Below are 24,746 nucleotides of genomic sequence, written 5' to 3'. Positions count from 1 at the left end.
AGTTACCTACCTCCGATGAATTCTCATTTTCTTCTGCCAGAGATATTAAGGCCTCCAATGCCTCCTGCTCGTCTTCAGTATTGGTGCCATCAACAGGTGCGTTTGCATAATGAAATTTTTTAAGTATTACTTTGCGAGCAAATAAATGTACATCCTTGATGGCTAGAAATGGATTTAGGGAACAGGATGGGGAAAAAGTCAACCCCTTTTCCAATACTTCAATTTGTGATGGGGTAAGTATATGTGTAGATAGGTTAATTACCTTGCTTCTGTCCCTATCACTTTCTCTTTCCTTCCTTTGATTTTGAGGAGTCTGGAATGTTTTTTTGCGGTTAGTAAATCTAGTAACAGGTCCAGATCTAGACGGTATTTCTCTCTCACTCTCAGACCCCTGCGCTCCCATAGATGAAGCAAGAGAGCTCATGGATTCACTTCTCCTAGGGGGGGGTAATTTCGAACTCCGATCTACAATTTGCCAGCGGAATATTTTTTTCTACTCAAAGTCCCCCACATCCCTGGCGAATTTCTTTTTCTTTCCCTCACTGATATTATGTTCACATTTCTCCAACTCCTTATCCACATCCTGAAGACAACGACTCAATACATCCCCTTGAATATCCTTCTGTATGGTAATCAGTAAGGCATCAATCTCTTCATCTAGTTTTTTCAAAACTAGATTATTATGCTCAATGATGATCTGCATAAAAGTTAATGAGCAGGTGTTGGCAGCATCCATCCACTTTTTCAAAAGATCTTCATTATTTAAATCAAAAGTCGGGAATAAATGGACACGTAGGCCTCTCGGTACTATTTTCAATTCTACATATTTATCCAGAGAGGTCTTAGTCCACCATATTTTGGTCTTACGAATTAACAGATTTTTATATTGTCTCATCAGTTCCTTATGTGTAAAAACAATATCATTTAAAACACCTGAGATACCGGTTTTGAAAATGTCTGTAGCTTTAGTACGCTAGAGTGTTTCTCTAGCTTTCATATCCATCTTGAATTACTAGCGATCGTCTGTCATAAACAGAAAAACAATGGCATATATAATTAAATCAATGATCCATATTACATATGTGCTAAAGATACTATACAATCCCGTCAGTGTCACTGGTCACAAGAAACACCAGTGAGACTGAAAAAAGCACAAAAAACTCATAACATAAAAATTATATATTTTATTAAACCCATAATGAATAAAAACACATACAAATAACAAAAAACCAAATAATCTCAGTTAAAGAGGGACCAAAAGGGTTACTGTTCACCATAAGCATATAATACTAGCATAATAAGCAAAAGCAAGAAAAACCGGCTAAATTACAAAGGTTTCAATCCCTTAATGCACATAACAATCTAAGGGAAAGATAAACCAATCTGAAGCCCAATACCTATCTGGCTCTGTGACAGCCCAAAAATCCCCTAACAATACATCCGTATAAGATATGTAGGGGTTTACTACGAGTAATAGCCTAAGCAGAACCAGATAAACAAAAATCGCATATTTATGCTTACATAGCTACGTGAAGAGTCCCGGTCCCTCCACCCCGACGCGCGTTTCGTCCTCACTTCTTCAGGGGGCGTGTCGGGGTAGAGGAAAATCCGGTCTCTTATAGTTCCCCGCATCCAATCAGCATGTTGCCAAAGCGTTGCTGCGATCCGTGGTTGTCCCGGCAACCTGGCGCGCCTGCTCGTTCCTCCGCCGCCAGGCAGTGACTCATCATCCTCGGTCAAGCCGCCGAGAACACACGTAGCAGCATTAGCTGCCCACGTGTGCAAACAGCTGACTATGACGACCCTTTTGGTCCCTCTTTAACTGAGATTATTTGTTTTTTTGTTATTTGTATGTGTTTTTATTCATTATGGGTTTAATAAAATATATAATTTTTATGTTATGAGTTTTTTGTGTTTTTTTCAGTCTCACTGGTGTTTCTTGTGACCAGTGACACTGACGGGATTGTAAAAATTTCACAGAGTAGAAATATTATAATTGCACTATTTTTTGAAAACCTCAGTTACTGTATTTACTATTTGACTACCTTACTTTGGCAGCTACACAGCGCTATTATTATTATTTATTGTTATATAGCCATTTATGTAAAAAGGGTATACATAATAAAAACAAGTACAATACAAGTTACCGACTATTACTGGAGGAGAGAGGACCCTGTCCATGAGGGATCACAGTCTACAAAGGATGGGTGAGCATACAATAGATGAAGGTAGAGCTGCTTGCCCAGTCGTGTGGTAGAGCAAAGGTTAGTGTAAGTTTTAGGCTTGTTGGAAGGGGTATTTCTTCAGGTTCCTTTTGAAGGTTCCTATGGAAGGTGAGAGTATGATATGTTGAGGGACATAGTTCCAGAGTATGATCTACAGGAAAAATCTAGCATGCGATTGTGGGATGAGGAGATAAAAGGGGAGTAGAGAAGGAGATCTTGGGATGATTATTGGTTGCATGCAGGTAAGTACCAGGAGACTAGGTCACAGATGTATATAGGAGACAGATTTTGGAACACTTTGTATGCCAAACTTAGGGTTTAGAACCGGAGCCTCTGGGCAATGGGGAGCCAGTGCAGGGATTGACAGAGGGGAGAAGCAGTGGAATAGTGGGGTGACATGTGGATTAGTTGGGATGCACAGTTTAGGATAGATTGGATGGGTCCGATATTGTTAGAAGGGAGGCCACAGAGGAGGATTTTGCAGTAGTCGAATCTGCAGTTTCGGGAGATATTTTTGAGTTGGCGTCGGCAGGAAGGGGAAAGGCCTTGGATCTTAGATTTGAAGGAAAGATCATAGTAAATTCATTGATTTTGATGGAGAGGTCACTTGGGGGGGTTGAATGAGATGGAGGAAAGATGATGAATATTTTTTTTCCATGTTGAAGAAAGATGAAACAGAAGACTGACATTGTGGGATTCTGTAAGGGGGTGATAGCAGGCCTATAGAGGTAGATCTGTGTGTCATCAGCCTAGAGGTGATACTGAAAGCTGTGAGACTCTATGAGCTGTCCCAGGCCGAAGGTGTAGATGGAGTAGAGCAGGGGTCCTAAAACTTAACCTTGAGGGGCACTGACAGGGGCGAGATGAGGAGGTGGTATGTGAGTTAGAGATACTGAATGTCCTGTCTGTTAGGTATGAGGAGATACAAAATAGGGTCAAGTCTATGACACCAAGAGATGAGAGAGTCTGTAGTAAGAGGGAATGGTACACAGTCTCGAAGGCAGGTGACAAGTCCAGAAGGAGGAGGAGGACAAAGTAGTGTCACTTGGATTTGGCAGTTAGTAGGTCATTATTGACTTTAGTCAGGGCAGTTTCAGTGAAATGGTAAGTGGTCAAAGAGGGAGCAGTAGGATAGATTTGAGGACAGTTCAAAATTAACGTGTTGTTCCACTAGTTTTGAGACATAGGGGAGAAATTATATGGGGCGATTGCTTTGCACAAAGGATAGGTCAAGGGAGGACTTTTTAATGATGAGTGTGATCGAGGTATGTCTGAAGCATCAGGGGAAGACACCAGTTTTTAGTGACAGGTTGAAGTGGTTGGTTAGTTTTGGAATGAAGATTGTTGCAAGGTTTGGAATTAGGTGGGATGGGATTGGGTCAAGTTCACAGATGGTGAGACATGATTTGGAGAGTAAAGAGGAAAGTTGATCGTCCATTATGGTGAAGTTGGTTTTGGAGGAGAAGAGTTGAGCATTTATGAGGATGGGCTGTGGGGACTTTAGGCAAAAGCTTTGCCTTATGTTGTCAATCTTCAGCTTAAAGAATAAGCCAAAGTCTTCAGCTAATATGAATGGATAGGGAAGGGGAGCTGGGGGACGAGGAGGGAATTGAAAGTACTTAATAGCTGATTAGTGTTGTGAGACAGGGATGATATGAGAAATGAGAAATAGGTTTGTTTTGCTGCAGTGACAAATTGAGCAGAATTTTGACAACTTCTGTTACTGGATTGGCTACTTCACTCCATTTCTTTGGCAGCAGCTCATGGGTATGCTTTTTAGTTGAGGGATGGAATGAGCTCCAGTGGATGGCAAGCTCTGCATCAAGTAACCTCTGCTCCTCTTCCTCCACCTTAACATCACACACAGTACAGTCCTCATAAGTGGCACTCCAATTACTCTTGCTTCCCCCATGCCACAGCTCTCCAACCCCTCAAGTGACTGTGGGAAACCACAGATCAGCGAGTCTTCAAAGCTGTTTGCAGATTTTATTACATTGGCATCACAGTTCTGCTCCAAAGATTCACAAACTCAAGAGTAGGAAGGCATCTGCACTGATGGGAAAATGTTTTGTCATTTGGATCTGGGGCTGGACGAAGTAGTGTCCGAGCAGAATCCAGACCCTGATCACCTGACGTTAACCCCTAGGGATGTAGGTGATCCTGATGTAACTCAAATACCTGTGGATTGCCCTGTGCTATCAGGGTTCGAAGAGGAGTATGGTGATTTTCAAGGCGAGGAATGGGAGGACAGAGAGGATTATGATTAGGTTGTAGATCCCACTTTGTGTGAACCCAGAGGCACACAGTTGAGTAGTCAGAGGAGGTGGAGGAGGAGGAAGTCGAGTAGGTTACATTGTGGCTTCCCATACAGACAGTGAGTGATGCAACTACAACAAGCACTGCATCCTGAGTCACAACTCTGTCTGTGGCAAGCAGCGATCGAGAGTCTGAAGTTCACAGGGGCGGCAAGGACTGGCCATTTTTTGAGGCCGAAAATGTCTGTGAAGCACCGAGTAATTTATGGCACTATATAAGTGAGTTAAATAACTAAAAATTAAAATAATTCAAACCGTCAATGGTGGCGCACTCACTATAATATTATTGGTGCCACAAGGAAAAAATAGTCTATTATGAAAAAAGATGACCTTCGGCACTCAAAGTCAAATAATCATTTAATTCTTTGAAAAGGAAAAAATTCTTTAATTCAATTATCTTCAACACTCAGCCGATATACAGGAAAATAGACATCAAATATTCATTCCAACGTTTCGGCAATATCTTGCCTTTCTCAAGGAAGTCTATAATATCAGAAAAAACAATATAAATAATATATAAAATATCCAACAACGTAGGCTGAGGGAAAAAAAGGAAGAAAAAAGGTCCACCCAGGACGTGAAATAAATAGAAAAGGGGAAACAACGTGATCTATACAGTGGACAAAGAATCCTAACAAACTATGGAGAGGGGACTAATGTAATAATCTACATTGTATTAGAGTAAGACTTCCTTGGAACTACACTATGTAACTCTGGCAGAATATCATAAAGTGAAACGTATTCCCAGAGGTTTACGAGTGTCATTACGGCCGACTCTGTTTCAGGACAAACAGGACTATTGTTTGAAATTTGAGGGGATCATCAATAAATGTTCAATGGACATTATTATATTGACAATAGAATATCTACAGAAAGAGATTACTGAGATGGATAAACAGATAGAGAGCATACAACAGCAGCTTAGCAGCACATTATCTCTAGATAAATTTGATACCCTCAAACAAAGAATAGATAAAACTATTGATGAGTTTAAGAATGTGTTACAAGAGAGGAAACGTGGTAAATTCCTACGTGATACTGAGGATTACCATCGGAATACAGTATATAGATGGCGTGATATGAATATTCAGAGAGATCGACGCCAGTTTAGGCGTGATAATTTCTTTACTACATCCTCTAGCTCTGACAATGAATCTACCTCTCGTACGACTTCTCCTTTTTTAGAGCAAAGGCGGGGTCGATCAAACAGAAATCGACGAGGAGGGGTTCCGGATCACGTAAACGGCAGTTCAAGAGTCAGAACCCGGTCTCAGGTAGGGACATGCTGGTCTACAACATTTCCTCCTATAGTCTCTCACCATCAGAACTAGCGGTATTGCAAAAGGGCCTTTCATTTTGTCCCACACCATCCTTTGGAGAATTCCAACTGGACCAAGAGCTTCAAAGGTTCTTTAGGAATTTAAGATTGAAGGCTCATTTTGCTACTCTGGTTCTATTTTAGACTCCAATATGAGCATTTTCAGCTTAAAAGATATAGGATTGTCCTTGGCAAGTAAGTTTAATCCCCCGAAATTCTACCACCCGGTAGAGACATATATTACATTTGTCTCGCAAGACATACAGAGGAAATGTGCACATATAAATCAGGGGCTATTATCTATCAAAAGAAATTGCACCCCAATGGAAAAGAGGGCCCTGAATGACCTGAAAGATAATAAATTAATCACTATCAAACCGGCTGATAAAGGGGGAGCAATAGTGGTAATGGATACTTCATTTTATATCTCTATGGTCCGCCAACACTTGGATGATGCTAATACGTATACCCCTATAGATAGAGATCCGACAAGGGAGATTACCCAGGAGATTCAACAGATTGTAGATTCCTATAGGGAGCAGAATGTTATCGATTCCAAATTGGGTGAATATCTACTAAATGCACATCCAGTGGTCCCCGTTTTTTATGCGTTACCTAAAATTCATAAGCATCAGACTCGTCCTCCGGGGAGACCTATTGTGGCGTCGACCGACTCTTTGTTATCACCACTAGCCAAGACTGTAGAGAAAATCCTTACCCCCCTACTCGGCCATATAGTGTCCTTTCTTAAGGACACTACAGATTTCCTGGATGGATTAAAAGCGTTGGGCAATCTACCAAATGGGTGCTTCCTTGTAACTATGGATATGAATAGCCTCTATACGAGTATAGATCATAATAGAGGCCTTGAGGCTGTCAGATGGTTTCTTGACACATACACTGATTTTTCATCTATTCAAAAAAATTTTTGTTTGACATTGTTACAACTTATTCTTACAAAAAATTTTTTTATGTTTTCTGATCAATTTTTTATTCAGAGAATTGGGACCGCTATGGGGTCGAATATGGCACCTCCATACGCGAATATTTTTATGGCGTTTTTCGAAGAGAAGTATGTATATACTCATGATTTGTTCCAAAAGTACTCACTGTACTGGAAAAGATTTATCGATGATGTGTTTCTGATATGGGGGGGAGATGAGGTCTCCTTGAATCATTTTTTTCAGGACATGAATGTCCAGATACCTAACTTGACATTCACGATTTCCAAAAGTCAACAAAGTGTGAACTTTTTAGACACACTGGTAACAGTCAAAAATGGGGGTCTCCTAGATATTGATTTGTACACTAAACCGACGGATAGGAATAACCTATTGCTTTTTTCTAGTTGTCACCCCACTCACGTTAAACACTCATTACCCAAGTCCCAGGTACAACGGGTCCAACGGATTGTTACAGACCCTGAGCTGAAACATCATCGTATCATGGAAATGAATAATAAATTCTCTGATCGCGGTTACCCACTATCAGTGTTACGTAAAGCTTCACAGCATACCACTCGGAATATGGAGAGTACTAAGAGGATGGCGTTTGTCACCACGTACCATCCCTATACCAATTTTTTTAAGAAATGTATTCTTGATTATTGGCCTATGTTGGGAAAAGCATATCCTTCGGTTCCTGAATTTTCTCTCCCTCCGTTATGGTGCTATAAGAGACCTCAAAATATTAAAGATATGCTGGTAAGAGCCGACGTCGGCTCAACTAAGATGGCGCAACGACAGTCCTTATTGGCCACGCAGAGATGTGGTACATTTCCCTGTCTGCATTGTCCACAGTGTTCGAATATCACCAAAGGGAATACCTTTTCTCACCCTAGATCTGGAAAACTTTTCCAGATCAGGGGTTTCTTTACGTGCGATTCGTCATTTGTGGTCTATTTAATTAAGTGTCCATGCGGTCTCGGATATGTTGGGGAAACTACCCAGCATATCCGAGACCGCATATCTCAACACAAGTCCACGATCAGGTGTCAACGCACGTTATTACCGGTTCCTGCTCATTTTGTCTCGGCTGGGCATACGGTTGCCCAGTTGAGATTTCAGGTACTTGAATGTGTCTCTGCCTCTAGACGTGGTGGTAATAGGGTCCAAAAATTGAAGGAGAGAGAGGCATTTTGGATATATACATTGCAGACACTCTACCCGTATGGGATGAATAAGGAGTATGATGCATTGCAGAGGTAGAGTGTTATTGTGTAGTTCCATTCTAGACTTTTACTATTGGGAGATATGTATTATATAATGTGTGTTATATGGGTTATACTAACTTTATATATGTCTGGTTTCTTCTTTTATAGATTCCTCCATGATATTGACGTCTTTTGTGAAGGCTGTTCTTCTACTGGGCGACACCCTTTTCCTCTCTATCTCCATTATTATTATTGTATCTTTTGTTTTTTCACAAGTTATTTCGTAGTATATCTATCTTTTTTCAATGTAGGTATGTTAGAGATTTACTACCTTTCCCATAGCCTACAGGGTGGTTATGATTATGTGTAGACATGTACATGTATGGCTTTGAGGTTTTTCTGTTGGGATTTGTTATATGCAGTTTGAGGATTTATACAGTCTGTAGTATGCCTATGTGGCTTTTGCTTCTTAATGTTACTGACAGAATGCATATATATGCTGATTTACGTTTTTTTGAAGTTGATCATTATTTTTTCTATTATTATATACTTTTTTATTTTTAAGGTATGTATTATTATATTGCATGGTTTTTCTTTAGGACCGTATGGGTCTTGTAACGTACTGCGCATGCGTCTGGTGATTTTCTTGTAGTTTGTGATTGTGGCTGGTCACCTTCTAGCAATTTACTATTCCGGCGGCGGTGTGCGCATGCGTGCACTTTCGTCAGTTCTCGGATTTACTTCGGCTCTAGGAGCGAGCGTTTACCGGAAATGATGTGTAGATTTTGCAGCATTTAGTCTCGGCTTTCTGGCCGTCAGCCGCACACTACCTCCTGCCTCCATTAGACAACACGCCGATGGCGGATACAGCTAAAGGTAGATCTTTATTGGCGGTATTGCGTAGTAGATTCAGATGTAGTCTTATCTTTTACTTATGGTTTTGTTATGTTTTGTGCCTTCCTTTGTAGTGTTATTATTAGTGTGAGCCGGACGGCTCTGTATATTCCTTGACTATTACTCCCGATACAAAGGTAGATATGTCTCCTTTCCCTTGTTTCTCTATTCAGTGGTATTGTTTATCTTATGGAAAGTATACTGGATTCCTTCTCAGTCACACTATGCGGTTCTGTTCACCCCGTGGAGATCAGGGAGTTGGGGTTATACTCTAATACAATGTAGATTATTACATTAGTCCCCTCTCCATAGTTTGTTAGGATTCTTTGTCCACTGTATAGATCACGTTGTTTCCCCTTTTCTATTTATTTCACGTCCTGGGTGGACCTTTTTTCTTCCTTTTTTTCCCTCAGCCTACGTTGTTGGATATTTTATATATTATTTATATTGTTTTTTCTGATATTATAGACTTCCTTGAGAAAGGCAAGATATTGCCGAAACGTTGGAATGAATATTTGATGTCTATTTTCCTGTATATCGGCTGAGTGTTGAAGATAATTGAATTAAAGAATTTTTTCCTTTTCAAAGAATTAAATGATTATTTGACTTTGAGTGCCGAAGGTCATCTTTTTTCATAAAAATTAAAATAAACAATTTCTGTGAGTTGTTTCACACATTTTTTAGACCAGCCAGTGCACCAGCAGAAGAGAGTACAAGTCTGACACCTAATGAACGACTAGAAAAGATATTGCAGGAGTATTTTGAGCTCAATATCAATGCCATCATGGTGGGTTTGGAGACTTTGCATTTTGGTCTTCAAAAAAATGGAATAGTGGCCTGAGCTTGCCTGTCACGCCTTGGAGGTTTTGTCATGCCCGGCAGACACTCTCATAAAGTGTCTTCATTGCTGCTACTGATGCCCTGATGGATAAGCACATCCGCCTGTCCACTGAAAAATGTAAACTGCCTAATTTTCATCAAGAGGAACAAGTCATGGCCCTCCAATGACTTTTGCACCCCAGTCACAGACAGGGCAGACTAGAAAATGGTGTTGTTTTTTAATGTGCTGCATTGATCTCAGGTTATTGTAGTCTGTGACATCTTTGTCGTGGCTTCTGTGCCTGCTGTTGCTACTGCTGCTGATGTTACTAACAATGTTATGAAATATGGAAACTCCAAGTTGGGTCTAAATCTGGTAGGCAGCCTGTAGTGGAAGGGGTGTCAGAGACCCATTATACTATTTCTACTCTGGGGAAATTGATAATGTCTGAAAAGTGCTGTGTTATTAATGATGCTATTTAAGTGAGCAAAATAAATAAAATAAATTGATGCCACTTTAGTGGCGTCTGCCCCCAATTTTTGAAAATGCTTGGATTCCAGATCATGTGTCTTGCCTGAATTTGGCAGGGCTCGCAGACCACCAGGCCTACACCTGTCACTCATCCACCTATTACTGATCGATGTTTAAGCTACAAATGGTGCTTCAAGCTCTGTTCAATTCTGAAATGTGAAATGTAGCCTGATCGCTGAAGCACACAATTAAGCATTAGGATTTCTATACTGAAATGTAGCCTCGTTTCTGTAGCACGATATTAGTCAAAACAATTTAAATTCAGAAATGTGGACTTATGGCTGGAGAAAAACTAGTAGCAATAAATGTTTATATAATTAAATATGCCTTGTTTCAGGAATGTGCTATTAGCTTTAACAATTTTTATTTTCAAATGTGGACTAATGCATGGCAAAAAATATTACCAGCACAAAATATTTTTTCTGAGAAATGTGGCTTTACTTCTGGACCACAGTATTATCACAAAGAATTTATATTGTGAAGTGTGGACTACTGATTTGCTACTGCAACACAGTTTTCATGGCTGCAACACTATAGTAGGCAGGAGCGGATTATAATAGGGTCAATCTGGGCGGTATCCCAGGGCCCTGCGGTGTGGGGGGGGCCCTGGGCTACCACTCAGATTGACCACCGCCATCAGGGCATCACTGCCCTGACTGGCGTATGGGCCCGGTGGGCAGAGGGAGCATGCATCGGGCCCTATCTCATCTGCTCACCAGGCCCCTTCCAGCACTGCGGCACGCTAGTGACGTGCGGCCGCACGCCCGCACGTCAATAGTTAACAGCCGCCAACCAATCGGAGGCTGGCAGCTGACATCAGCTGCAGCGCGCACGTCACCGGCGTCTCATGTCATTGTCATTTGCCAGTGGGTGTGCGCTGCTGGAGGGAGCCACGCCGCTGGAGCACGGACAGGGGAGGAGAACTTTTTTTTTTATTGCGAACGGGGGCCCGGGCCAGTATGCTGGACACACTGGGGGCAATATGCTGGAGACACTGGGGGCAATATGCTGGAGACACTGGGGGCAATATGCTGGAGACACTGGGGGCAATATTCTGGAGACACTGGGGGCAGAGATGCTGGACACACTGGGGGCAATATGCTGCACACACTGGGGCATTATGCTGGAGAAACTGGGGCAATATGCTGGAGACTGGGGGCAGAGATGCTGCACACTGGGGGCAATATGCTGGACACACTGGGGGCAATATACTGGATGTGGATTTTTTGGTGGGAGGCATTGTTTTATGGATCAGGCACTCAAAGACTGATCAGCTGGGTAGGGGAAAGCGGGTTGTGTTGGGAAGGGTTGGCGGCGGCTTGATAAAAAAGAACCTAGATCTATTTGGTGTATATGAACTTGTAATGACCTGGAGAATCATAATGGCAGGTCAGTTTTAGCATTTACTGAACCTAGCATAAATGCCAAACAAAAAACAAGTGTGGGATTGCACTTTCTTTTGCAATTTCACTGCACTTGGAATTTTTTTCTTGCTTTCGAGTAAATGACATGCTAAAACCTATGGCGTTGTTCAAAAGTAACTCATCCTGCAAAAAATAAGCGCTCACATGGCCATATTGACAGAAAAATAAGAAAGTTATGGCTCTGGGAAGGAGGGGAGTGAAAAACGAAAAAGCAAAAACAAAAAAAGCTCTAGTCATGAAGGGGTTAAAAAAAAGTTTTTTCCATAATTTGTGATCACTTGTTTATGTATTTACTGTAAAAATTAAATATGTTAACAGTGGATATGCTGACGACCTTCTCTTGTTTTCTCTTCATCTGTGCTGCTACTTCATTCTTTCTTATAGAAGTGCCAAAGACTATCTGAGTACAGCTCTTGACTATCTCTGGCAATCTCATTAAGAATGAAAGAAGAGGCAGTGCATATGATCAACTACCACTTCACCCCTGTGCCTTGGTTCTTGGGATTCATGGGAATCCCAGCGGTTGAACACCCAGTGATTAGGTAGTTATCCCTTATTTAATGGATAGTGAATAACTTCCAATCCTGAGAATGCTCCTTTAGGCTGTGTGCACATGTAGCGTTTTTATCGCGGTTTTCTCGCGGTTTTTCGCTATAAAAACGCTATAAAACCGCGAAAAAAACGCTAACATTAAGCATCCTATCAATTATAATGGAAACCGCAAATTATGTGCACATACTGAGTATTTTTCCGCAGCGGAAAAGATTCGTGGTAAAATACGCAGCATGTTCATTAATTTGCGGAATCGCGGCGATTCCGTGCCCATAGACTTGTATTGTACCGCTTGAATTCCGCAAATCTATAAAAAAATTGCGGAATTCAAGCAGATTTGCGGAGGTACACAGTGCGGCCTACCGGAAGTCACATGGCCATCCCATCATGCCAGGAGCATCCCATAATCCAGGAAGACAATATTCGTCTTCCTGGATGATGGCTGCCAGCATGGACTGGTATGACCAGATGGCGCTGGATGTGCCTTTCATGATTAGTGTGGTAAGTGTCTATGTGTGTGTTTTGTGTGTGTTCGTGTGTGTGGTGTATATGGTGTATGTGTGTTGTCAGACATAGGCCGATGAGACTACTACTACTCCCATCGGCCTATGTCTATTCCCTATAGTAGCTGCAGTAGTTTCATTGGTGGCCAGTGGCCCGTATTAACCCCCCCTCCCTATAAAGTTTCATTGGTGGCCAGTGGCCCGTATTAACCCCCCCCCCTCCCTATAAAGTTTCATTGGTGGCCAGTGGCCCGTATTAACCCCCCCACCCCACACCCCTATAAAGTTTCATTGGTGGCCAGTGGCCCGTATTAACCCACCCACCCCTATAAAGTTTCATTGGTGGCCAGTGGCCCGTATTAACCCCCCACCCACCCCTATAAAGTTTCATTGGTGGCCAGTGGCCCGTATTAACCCCCCCTCCCTATAAAGTTTCATTGGTGGCCAGTGGCCCGTATTAAACCCCCCCCTATAAAGTTTCATTGGTGGCCAGTGGCCCGTATTAACCCCCCCCTCCCTATAAAGTTTCATTGGTGGCCAGTGGCCCGTATTAACCCCCCCACCCCACACCCCTATAAACTTTCATTGGTGGCCAGTGGTTACCTGTGAAAATAAAATATACATACCTGTCCCCGCCGATCGCCACCTCAAATAAATAAAAAAATAAAAAACCCATACTCACCTATACGCCCAATTCCACGAATCCCTCGTCAGAAAAAATAGTAAAAAAACAAACCACAACATATACCTACCATAACATGCGGCTGCTCTAAACCGCGGCCGCCGATACAATGAACGGGATCGTAAAGCGATCCCGTTCATTGTATACCGAGTTCTCCCGAAGGCAGCTCGCGCTGTTCGGGGGGACTCGTTCGGTGGTCACTGCGGCTGCGCGGACTCACCGGCTGACCGGAGATGAACTTATCAGTCCATCTCCGGTCAACCAGAATAGTTAACCCTTTGCTGTCAAATAAAAAAATTTTCAAAAACCTGTTGTGATCATTTAATTAAAATACTTTTTCCAGACTGTGTGTTTTTTTTAACCCTTTACTAGTATTGGATTAATAATGGATAGGTGTCATAATTGACGCCTATCCATTATTAATTTGGCTTAATGTCACCTTACAATAGCAAGGTGGCATTAACCCTTCATTACCCCATATCCCACCGCTACACGGGAATGGGAAGAGAGTGGCCAAGTGCCAGAATAGGCGCATCTTCCAGATGTGCCTTTTCTGGGGTGGCTGGGGGCAGATGTTTTTAGCCAGGGGGGGCAATAACCATGGACCCTCTCCAGGCTATTAATATCTGCCCTCAGTCACTGGCTTTACTACTCTGGCGGAGAAAATTGCGCGGGAGCCCACGCCATTTTTTTCTGCCATTTAACCCTTAAAATTTAATAGCTACAGTCAATTAAAGGGTTAATGGCGGAAAAAATGGCGTGGGCTCCCGCGCAATTTTCTCCGCCAGAGTAGTAAAGCCAGTGACTGAGGGCAGATATTAATAGCCTGGAGAGGGTCCACGGTTTTTGCCCCCCCCCCTGCCTAAAAACATCTGCCCCCAGCCACCCCAGAAAAGGCACATCTGGAAGATGCACCTATTCTGGCACTTGGCCACTCTCTTCCCATTCCCGTGTAGCGGTGGGATATGGGGTAATGAAGGGTTAATGCCACCTTGCTATTGTAAGGTGACATTAAGCCAGATTAATAATGGAGAGGCGTCAATAAGACGCCTATCCATTATTAATCCAATTTTAGTAAAGGGTTAAAAAATACACACACACATTATGTAAAATTATTTTAATGAAATAAAAACGAAGGTTGTTGTAATAATTTATTGAACCCTCAGTCCATCTGAAGACCCTCGCCCTGTGACAAAGAAAAAATAATAAACCAACAATATCCTTACCCTCCGCAGATCTGTAACGTCCAACAATGTAAATCCATCTGAAGGGGTTAAAATATTTTGCAGCCACGAGCTTTGCTAATGCAGTGATGCTCATGGCTGCAAAAACCCCGGAGAATGTAGGTAAAGTTGGTCAATGACCTATATTTACCTGCATTTGTGGTAAGGCGCCCTCTGCTGGCTGTTTCTAGATCGTGGGAACTTTCCTAGAAAGCTCCCAGGCTCGAGTTCATATGAGGACAACCAGCAGAGGGCGCCCTCTTATGAACTCGAGCCTGGGCGCTTTCTAGGAAAGTTCCCACGATCTAGAAACAGCCAGCAGAGGGCGCCTCACCACAAATGCAGGTAAATATAGGTCATTGACCAACTTTACCTACATTCTCCGGGGTTTTTGCAGCCATGAGCATCACTGCATTAGCAAAGCTCGTGGCTGCAAAATATTTTAACCCCTTGAGATGGATTTACATCGTTGGACGTTACAGATCTGCGGAGGGTAAGGATATTGTTGGTTTATTATTTTTTTTTTTCGTACAGAACGAGGGTCTTCAGTGACTGGATTGGGCGTAGAATAAAATACTCCAACAACCTTTGTTTTTATTTCATTAAAATAATTTAAAATAATTTGTTTGTGTTTTATTTAACCCTTTACTAAAATTGAATTAATAATGGATAGGCGTCTTATTGACGCCTCTCCATTATTAATCTGGCTTAATGTCACCTTACAATAGCAAGGTGGCATTAACCCTTCATTACCCCATATCCCACCGCTACACAGGAATGGGAAGAGAGTGGCCAAGTGCCAGAATAGGCGCATCTTCCAGATGTGCCTTTTCTGGGGTGGCTGGGGGCAGATGTTTTTAGCCAGGGGGGGGGGCCAATAACCGTGGACCCTCTCCAGGCTATTAATATCTGCCCGCATTCACTGGCTTTACTACTCTGGCGGAGAAAATTGCACGGGAGCCCACGCCATTTTTTTCCGCCATTAACCCTTTAATTTAGTAGATAGACAGCCCAAATATTGCACATACACACTACTAACAATATTAGTGTGGAATATGCCAAAAAATGGGGATATGAGATGGTTTACTGTATGTAACCATGTCACATATCATGTCGGGTTTAGGAAGGAGATAGCAAAAGTCGGGAATTGAATTACCGGCTTTTAAGCTAACTACCGCTGTATGAAATATATATATATATATATATATACATATATATATATATATATATGTGTGTGTGTCTCACTAACATATATATATATATATATATATATATATAAATATATATATATATGTATATATATATATATATATAGAGAGAGAGAGTGTATATGTTTTTATTATTTTTGGAGCACATGGATCCATTGTATGTCCGTATGTCGGTTTTGCAAGCCTGCGAGAAAATCTCGCAGTACGGATGCCATACGGATTACATACGGAGGATGCCATGCGCTAAATACGCTGACACACCCTGCCTACGGAGGAGATATGGACCAATATTTTGGGGAATTGTCACCGATTTACGGCCGTAAAATACGGACCGTATTGTCTTATGCCGAGTGTGACGCCGGCCATATACTGCGTGTACACTGTTATGTACTGCGTGGCCTGTATTCACACATCGGGTATTCTACAAAATGTTGTGGACTGTGCTACATAGTATGTGGCTGCTATATACAGAAATACATATGTATAATAACTGCTGCGTTAGAATCGTGGCACCATTTAGTGTACAGATTTTTTTATATTTCTTATCAAAATAATAATTTTATCAAATGTAGTGACTGGTTCTCTATCAAAATTGTAGATAGAAAAACACCCGGAGGTCTGGGACCGTGTGAGTGAGGAGTACAAAGTCTCCGCTTCTAAACGTGATGCCTGGCCAGCCATTGTAACAGAAATTTATCCGCAGTGGCCTCAGCTACCAAAAGCGGGCCAAAAACTTATATGTAAGTATGTTAAATTCGTGTTATTTTTATTATGTATGTACTATATAATTGTCTATTTGTGTCACTTCCCTCTTTCTGTCTGTCCTTCTGTCTGTCACGGATATTCATTGTTTGGGGATATTGTCTTTCATGTAATCCAAGTGGCTGGTTTGTTGTGGCAAAAAGCACACAAACATTGCCACAACCAATGTGCGACGGGCTCAGACTGGCGTCAATATGGCCGCTCTTTCCTCACCGCAGTCAGTGCCCGTTCCATACTCCCCTCTAGTCATGCCTCACACAGGGTTGATGACATCGTTAACAAAGCGAGGTGTTACGCACTCTGGTTATACACCTAACCCAGTTTGACAATGTTTTTACTATAGATTCTGCGTATGCAGCATCAATAGTACAAAGATTGAAAGTAAAAAATAATAAAAATAACGTTATTCTCACCCTCCGACCTCCCGCCCTGTCCTTGACAGTGCAAGCGGCAAGTTCGATGCACCAGTACCTGTCGTGTCAGCGGTCTCTGCGAAATCACTGCACAACCTGATCATAAATCCCCTCTGTCCAGTGCCACTTTGGATTGGTGAAATTTGTGGACATACGTGGCTGGGCAATATAGTACTTGTCCTGTGCAATATACTACGTGTTCAGGCATATTCTGTAGTAGCCGATGCGTTAGAACTGGGCCACCATCTATTTCCTTTCAAATTTTTATAAATTGTTCAATTTCAGTGGAAGATGTGAAAAAACGTTGGAGATCTGTGACCGACAGACTGATGAAGGCACAGAAGGTAGAAAGTGGCAGCTCGCCCTCAAAAAAGAGGGTGCCGTTTGCAGACCAGCTGCAATTCATTTTAACAAGCAGAAATTTGCGGCGGTAAGTTATATATATATATATATTTATTGGAATTTTCCACGTTTCACAGTACTCTTGTATTGACAAAGTCTTTTTTTATTCCTTGTACAGAACTGAAGGCAATGTAAGGGCCGAAACCCCACCGGTCCAGGAAGACAACAGCCTGGAGCTGGGTGATGGAGAGGAGGTGGAGGACTATCCTATTTGCTCCTCACCAAATCCACCCTTGCCTAGGCAGTCATCCTCCATGCATGCTGCAGTTATGCCCCCCACCTGTACTGTGGCAAGTTCGTCCTCTGCGGTGGATACGGCGGTGTTGTCTTCCACTGTTGTTGCTGCCTCTTCCGCTGCGTCCAGCTCGTTTGTTGGGGGTTCAAGGTCCACTGGGTTGGGGTCTGGTTCTGCCCGTCCTGTGCCAATGGTTAGGGCAGCACCCAAGAAGGGGAAAAAAAAGGATGGTTCGACTAGTGCCATTGAAGCACTCACAAGTCGAACCCTCAATATTATAGACCATTCATCTCCACAAGATGAAATGGATAAATTTGGATCTGTGGTAGCTAGCCGCCTAAGGTCCATGACATGGGACAGGCAGAGCCTATGCATGACAGCAGTTAATGCAGTTCTAATGTCTGCTGCTGTCCCATCACCAATCCCCCCACCACAAGAATTATGAAAGCATTTACTATCCCAAGTGGGCCGCCACCACCACCACCAGCAGCTGCTTCTCAACGGTTTTTCCATGCAGCAAACAGGCCCGACAATGCTGAAGCCTATAATTCAAGCCACTGTCCAACTCGTCAAAGTTCTGGGCATAATGTTTCCCAAAACACGAGTATTTCGTCGCAAGATATGTTTCCGGGGTATGGGTACGAGCCAGAGTACCAGCAATTTTGATGATTTAGTTCCTAAACCCCCCTGTCCTGTTGACAGGTTGTTCACAAATCAATTGTTGATGCACTTTTGTCCTGTTGACAGGTTTTGATAGCGTCCATTCTTGATGGACTGTTTTGGACAATGTTTGTCCTTGTTTTCTACAAGCTACGTCTGTTACCAACGTTACATTTTTATGTGTAGGACACATATTTTGTTTGTGAAAAAAATAATACATATATTTTTGGGAAATATGTGTGTCCGGAGAAAGGTGAATTTGTTTGGATTTCTTTCCCCAACCCAACTGTTCTGTTGACAGTTTGTTCCCAAATCCATTGTTGATGCATTATTTTGTCCTGTTGACAGGTTGTTATATTGTCCATTTTTGATGGACTGTTCTGGACAATGTTTGTCCTTGTGTTATAATACCTACGTCATTTAAAGACGTTTTGTTTTTATGTGTAGTACACAGTGTTATTTATGAATAAAAACTAAATTTGTATTTGCAAAAATGTCTGGTAATTTCTTATTCTAAAAAAAGGTTATTTCAATTTGCAGATTATGAACTGTGAGTAATGGGATAATAACTGTCAGTGACTAAAGAGTAAGTTGCGGACACAAGGTTTGATTTTTCAAACAAAATTCTTATTTATTAATTCCTTTTGTTTTTTAAATGATAAAGATCAAAAGGACATTGAATGCCTGGGGTTAGCCATCCAATCTGCTCAGCTGTACTGATGAAGAACACAAGGGCTGTGATTGCTTTCGGGTTAGCCATCCGATTTGCTCTTCTGAACAGGCTGACATCTTGATGGGGATTAAGTGTTCGATCTTCTCTGCTGTTCAGGCTGCTCAACACCGGCACAGGAGTATTGCCAGTGCACGGCACCTTCAGGACTCATGAAGTAGTCAGTGAAGGTTTCTCGCACACGCACCCCCGAGATGGATTGCCTGCCTTGACCCAAGTTGTCCACTGCAATTAATTCAGACAGCTGAGACTCCTCAACTACCTCTGTGCTGTATTCCTGAACGTAGTTGTGGAGAACACAGCATGCCTTGATCACAGTGTCCACGGTCTCCGTATCTAGCTGGATGGCAGTATGAAAGATCCTCCACTGACTACACATGATCCCAAAGGTGCATTCCACATATTTTCGTGCACGGCTCAGCCGATAGTTGAAAATCCTCCGCTGGTCATCCAGTGCCCTTCGAGGGTATGGGCGCAGCAGGTTAGTTTTTAAGGAAAATGCCTCATCCGATACCATCACAATGGGTACAGGATGTGTGGAACCAGGCAAAGGTCTTGGGGCTGGGAGCGTTCCGCCATCTCGAAGAATTTGAAGTCCAATCTGTGATGATTGCAGCACCCGAGAGTCCCCAGAACTGCCATAAGCACCAACGTCGATGGCAACAAACTTGTAATGGGCATCAGCCACCGCCATCAGGACCACAGAAAAATACTTTTTATAATTAAAGAAGCGTGATCCTGATCTTGGTGGCTTCAGCACTCTCACATGTTTGCCATCGACAGCACCTACGCAGTTGGGGAAATTGGCCACAGACTGAAAGCCTGCTGCTACCTGCAGCCAAGTCTCTTCGGTTGGGCAAGGCATCACGATGGGCTGCAACTTCTGCCAGATGACGGCACATGTGCACCTCACAATTAGAGAGATGGTGGATTTGCCAACCCTAAATTGGAGGTGCAGGGATGTGTAGCTCTCTCCTGTGGCCAAAAACCTGGAAAAAAATGTTAAAAAATTAGAATATTTTTAATAATTATGAAAATATGCATGACAACATAACTAGTACGATTCAGGGGCACTAGATCTGTAAACATAGTGGCGCAGTGGCAGAAATATGGGGGCACTGGCATCATTGGGACATAATTGCAGCATTATGGGGGCAATGGCAGCATTGTGGCGCACTGTCAGCATTATGGCGGCACTGTGGCAGCATTATAGGGGCACTAACAGCATTGTGGCGCATTGGCAGCATTATGGAGGCAATGGCAGCATTGGGACCTAATAGCAGCATTATGGGGGCACTGTTGCAGCATTAACTATGGGGCCAATGTGTGGAGTTTGTGTTTTTTTTTTTTTTTTTTTTAAAAAGGGCCTTACCGCAAGGTGATGAGCAGCCTTTCCTCAGCAGAGATTGATCTTCGCATACATGTGTCTTCGTAGTTGAGTTGTGGAGCCAGAATTATAAGAAGGCGATCAAATGCCTGAATCGTAAGCCGGCAAAACTGGATAAATTTTTCAGGAAAACTGAATGTAAAAAAAAAAAAAAAAAAAAACTCAAACCACAGATATATAACACAACAGTTTATAACATCAAAAAAAAAAAAGGTGAACACAGAAGACAATATATAATTTCTACCTATATCTTACCTCCTTAAATCTTGGTAAAGGACATGGAAGTGTCCCTTTTCCTCCCGCTCATTAATAATGGGATGAACCCACATCCGTTTTGGACGTCTTCTATTCCTTCTCCGAGATTGCTCCTATGGGAGAATATAGTATTTATTATTTACACTGAATTGTGGCACGATTCTCACGCATCGGGTATTCTAGAATATGCATGTCCCAGTAGTATATGGACAATGATGATTCATTAATTCGCGGCAGACTGTGTCCGTCGCTGTTTGATCGAGGCAACCTTTATGACATCATCGTCGCCATGGCAACTATTATGACATCAACGTCGATGTGCCCGTTGCTGATTGGCCTGGCGGCCTCAACCAATCAGAGACGCGGTATTTCAAAGACAGACAGAAAGACAGACAGACAGACATACGGAAAAATAGACAATTATATATATATATATATATGGTACTGTACAACGCATAGACAATCGCTGCTAAGGCTACTTTCACTTCCATCAGTACTGTTCCGTCGCAATACACTGGCGCCAACATACCCATGGACGTTGTGAAATAACTGCATGACGTGGGCAGCAGATGCATTTTTTCTACACATCCGCTGCCCATTCTGCAGTCTGGGGAGGAGGGGGTGTATTTTCTGCCGCACATGAGCAGTCAAAAATTGCGGATGCGATGCACCAAGAAAAACATATAGGTAAGGATTTTACGTGTCGACGGTCTGCCAAAAAAAGACACATACATCGCACAATGGATGCAACGTGCGGCAAAACGTCGCAAACCATTGCTAATACAAGTGTATGGGAAAATAAAATCCTGCAAGCACATATGCAGGATCCGTTTTATCCCAAAACGACAGATTGCGAGGGAGCGTTACGGAAGTGGGAAGTTGCCTATCCGCAGCAACAGAAACACTACAAATCCACAGCATAGTCCGCATAGTGTGCACATCTAATGACATTATATTACCTGCTCAGTGTGGTGGTGCAGCAAAAGCAGTGCCGTCAGCAACAAAAGATGGTTTTGTTGTGGCGAAAGACGCCAATGGGGCTGAACGTGCGGCATGTTGAAAGCAGCAAAAAAGCAAAATGGAGAAGAGGGGATGGAACAGGAAATGACCTATGAGAGTCTCTTTTTTTCCTTTGTTTTTTAACCAACTTTATTTGTTATTAAAAACGCTTCAAAAACGCTTCAAAAACGCTAGAAAAAAACGCATCAAAAACGCATCAAAAACGCACCAAAAACGCACCAAAAACACACCAAAAACGCACCAAAAATGCACGCGGATTTCCGGAAGAAAACATCAGGTTTTCTTCAGGAAAATTGCATGATAAATCTGCACACATTCCTGAACGTGTGCACATAGCCTTAAGGTCAGATTCCTGAACTGCAACTTTATTTTAAAATTACACAAAAAGTCGCAAACCCATTCTAGTAGAGATGATGGAGAAAAAAAATGAAAAATCTGATTTTCATAGAAATAATTCTATTTAAAGAATCATCAAGTATACTAAGCACTGAGCAACACTTTGATAAATTTATTCTAAAAAGCCACAACACAGCGCTCAGGAAAACTCACTTTAACAATTCTCTTCATGATAATTTCTCTAAAATTTAAAAGATGTTAAGGGTGTTTTGATTTTAGATTGAGTTCACAAGATTTTCATTAATGCATAACTGTTATGCTACAAGTCTATTATTTTTACTTAGTAGAGATATTTAATTTAAAGGGACTGTCCAGGTTTGAGATGAAAGTCTGCAGTCGCTCTATGTGAACCGTAGTAGTGCGTGCATCGCACGCCGTTAATATTCTCTAGTACCAACAGCGAAAGCAAGAGGTTATGTGATATGCAACTTGCGTACATGCGATCACATGCCAACTAGACATGTTACTTATATTGAGTGAGGTCATGTACATCTAGTCGGAATGAGACTGAAAGTCTGCAAATTGTATACTTGCAGTTACATGACCATCTGGTCTCACACCATCCTAACTGTAGACTTTAACCCCAAACCTGTGTAACCTCTTTATCTGCTAATCATAAAAATAAAAATGAGATATTTTGGGTACTCTTAAGGGGTTTGTAAAGTAGAGGGATGTAAAAGTACTCTTGTATATTTTGTAATATGCAATAAAGTATGTTCATGTTCATATAAGATCTCAGTGGGCTGTAACTCAGCATGTATAATTAATTTACACATACTATAACAATATTTAACAAGGCACACCATAGATTACATAGGTATAATGTGTTTCTTAACACGGCAATTCTATACCTAAAGGAGTATATTTGCATATGTAGTTATGAAAAGACATATGTCCATCAAGTTCATTCTTTCATATTGTATTTGCAAACCCCAGGAGATCAAGAGAAAAGCAACATTCTGTAATATCGTAGACCGATTTTTCATGGAGTAGAGAAATTCCTTATTAACCCAATACTGTCAAAGGACACATCCCTTGATCAACAGTCTTCATTGGTTATACCTGTTTAACAGGATATTGGAATATTAAAAAAAATCTATTCTTTTCCGAAATCTGCATAAAACTGAATTATGAGAGGCACAGTGTAATTTCTAATTACTACCCCTTAGTGACGGAGCCAAAGTTTTAAAATCTGACCAATGTAACTTTATGTGGTAATAGCTCTGGAACGCTTCAACAAATCCCAGTGATTTTGAGACTGTTTTTTCGTGACATGTTGTAATTCATGATAATGATAAATTTAGGTCGATATGTTTTGTGTTTTTTTATAAAAAAAAATCAGAAATTTGAGAAAAATGAAAAAAAAATAGCAATTTTCAAACTTTGATTGATTATCCCTTTAATTAAGATAATCATACCACTGCAAAACATTAATAAATAACATTTCCCTCATGTCTGCTTTACATCAGCACCATTTGTAAAATGTTCTTTTTTTGTTAGCATTTTAGGAGGTTTAAAAATGTAGCAGTAATTTTTCATTTTTTCGAGGAAATTTACAAAATTAATTTTTTATGGACCTATCCAGGTTTGAAGTGACTTTAGGGGTCCTATATATTGGGAAACCCCAAAAAGTGATACCATTTTAAAAACAGCACCCCTCCACATATTGAAAACTGCAATTAGGTAGTTTATTAACCTTTTAGGTGATTTTCAGGAATTAATGCAAAGTGGCATGGCAGAAATGAAAATGTGTATTTTTAATACCTAAATGCCGCTAACTTCTGAACTGATTACTACAGCCGTCAGACTCTAAGGCCATGAACTGCCATCGCAAACATCAAGACCACACAATCATGATCTGAGGGCACCAATTGGGATAAAGAGGAAGCGACCACACTCCATTATCCATTCATATGATGTAGTCACTATTGACAGCAGCATCTAAGGGGTTAAACAGATTTGGAAGGTGCAAACATTGATCATGGTTGATGCAGCAAGTGGTCAGCTATAGTGTACAGCCGACAGCTACTGCATTGTCACCTGTATGTGGAAGCTATTCTCTTATATATCAGGTCAGTTAAAAGATGTATTGGTGGTCATTAAGGGGTTAATGCGTTAAATAATGTAATTACTGTACAATTAGCTACACTAACCTAACCACTTAATATGTTTCCTAAAACTCTTTCTTTACCTTAGTGACTGCTTTTCGCCTGTCAAGAGCCAAACCCCAGTCCTCTTTGCTTCAGGCCCCAGCAGATATTCGCTGATGGTCAAGCAGCAAATATTCATGAAGTGATGAAGAGTTAACATGGCCTTCACTTCCAATCTTGACATATGGTATTGGGGTTGACCAGGTTCAGGACAACAGGCTGGAAGAAGGCCGTTTAGTGCGTCAGGGGCTCAGCATGCTTTAATGTACTTCATCAGAAAGACTTGCGGCCTAGCGTGAAAACCTGATGACTCTCATTAGGGCCAGAGTTCAAGAGAGAGAAGCTACGTTGTAACTCCTGTGAATGGGCATATCACCTTCACGAAGTGAACATTGGGTATCATATAGTGAAGAACTTTCGTTGTTAAAGGGAACCTGTCACCTGAATTTGGCGGGAACGGCTTTCGGTCATATGGGCAGAGTTTTCAGG

General features: G+C 41.7%; 1 protein-coding gene across 1 annotated transcript; it reads right to left on the bottom strand.

Annotated features, from left to right (window-relative positions):
* Positions 1-19,010: 19,010 nt before the first annotated feature.
* Positions 19,011-20,800, bottom strand: LOC138641404 (uncharacterized). The gene is made up of 3 exons (XM_069728937.1): positions 20,692-20,800; positions 20,422-20,568; positions 19,011-20,038 (listed from the first exon to the last, which is right to left on the bottom strand). The coding sequence occupies exons 1-3, from the start codon at positions 20,763-20,765 to the stop codon at positions 19,120-19,122; spliced, it is 1,140 nt and encodes a 379-aa protein (XP_069585038.1). The 5' UTR covers positions 20,766-20,800; the 3' UTR covers positions 19,011-19,119.
* Between the last annotated feature and the right edge of the window lie 3,946 nt (positions 20,801-24,746).

The sequence above is a fragment of the Ranitomeya imitator genome, chromosome 6 (genome assembly GCF_032444005.1).
Source record: "Ranitomeya imitator isolate aRanImi1 chromosome 6, aRanImi1.pri, whole genome shotgun sequence".
Classification (NCBI taxonomy): domain Eukaryota; kingdom Metazoa; phylum Chordata; class Amphibia; order Anura; family Dendrobatidae; genus Ranitomeya; species Ranitomeya imitator.
The sequence above is the reverse complement of the archived record's forward strand: the minus strand, read 5'-3'. Positions and strand labels throughout refer to the sequence as shown.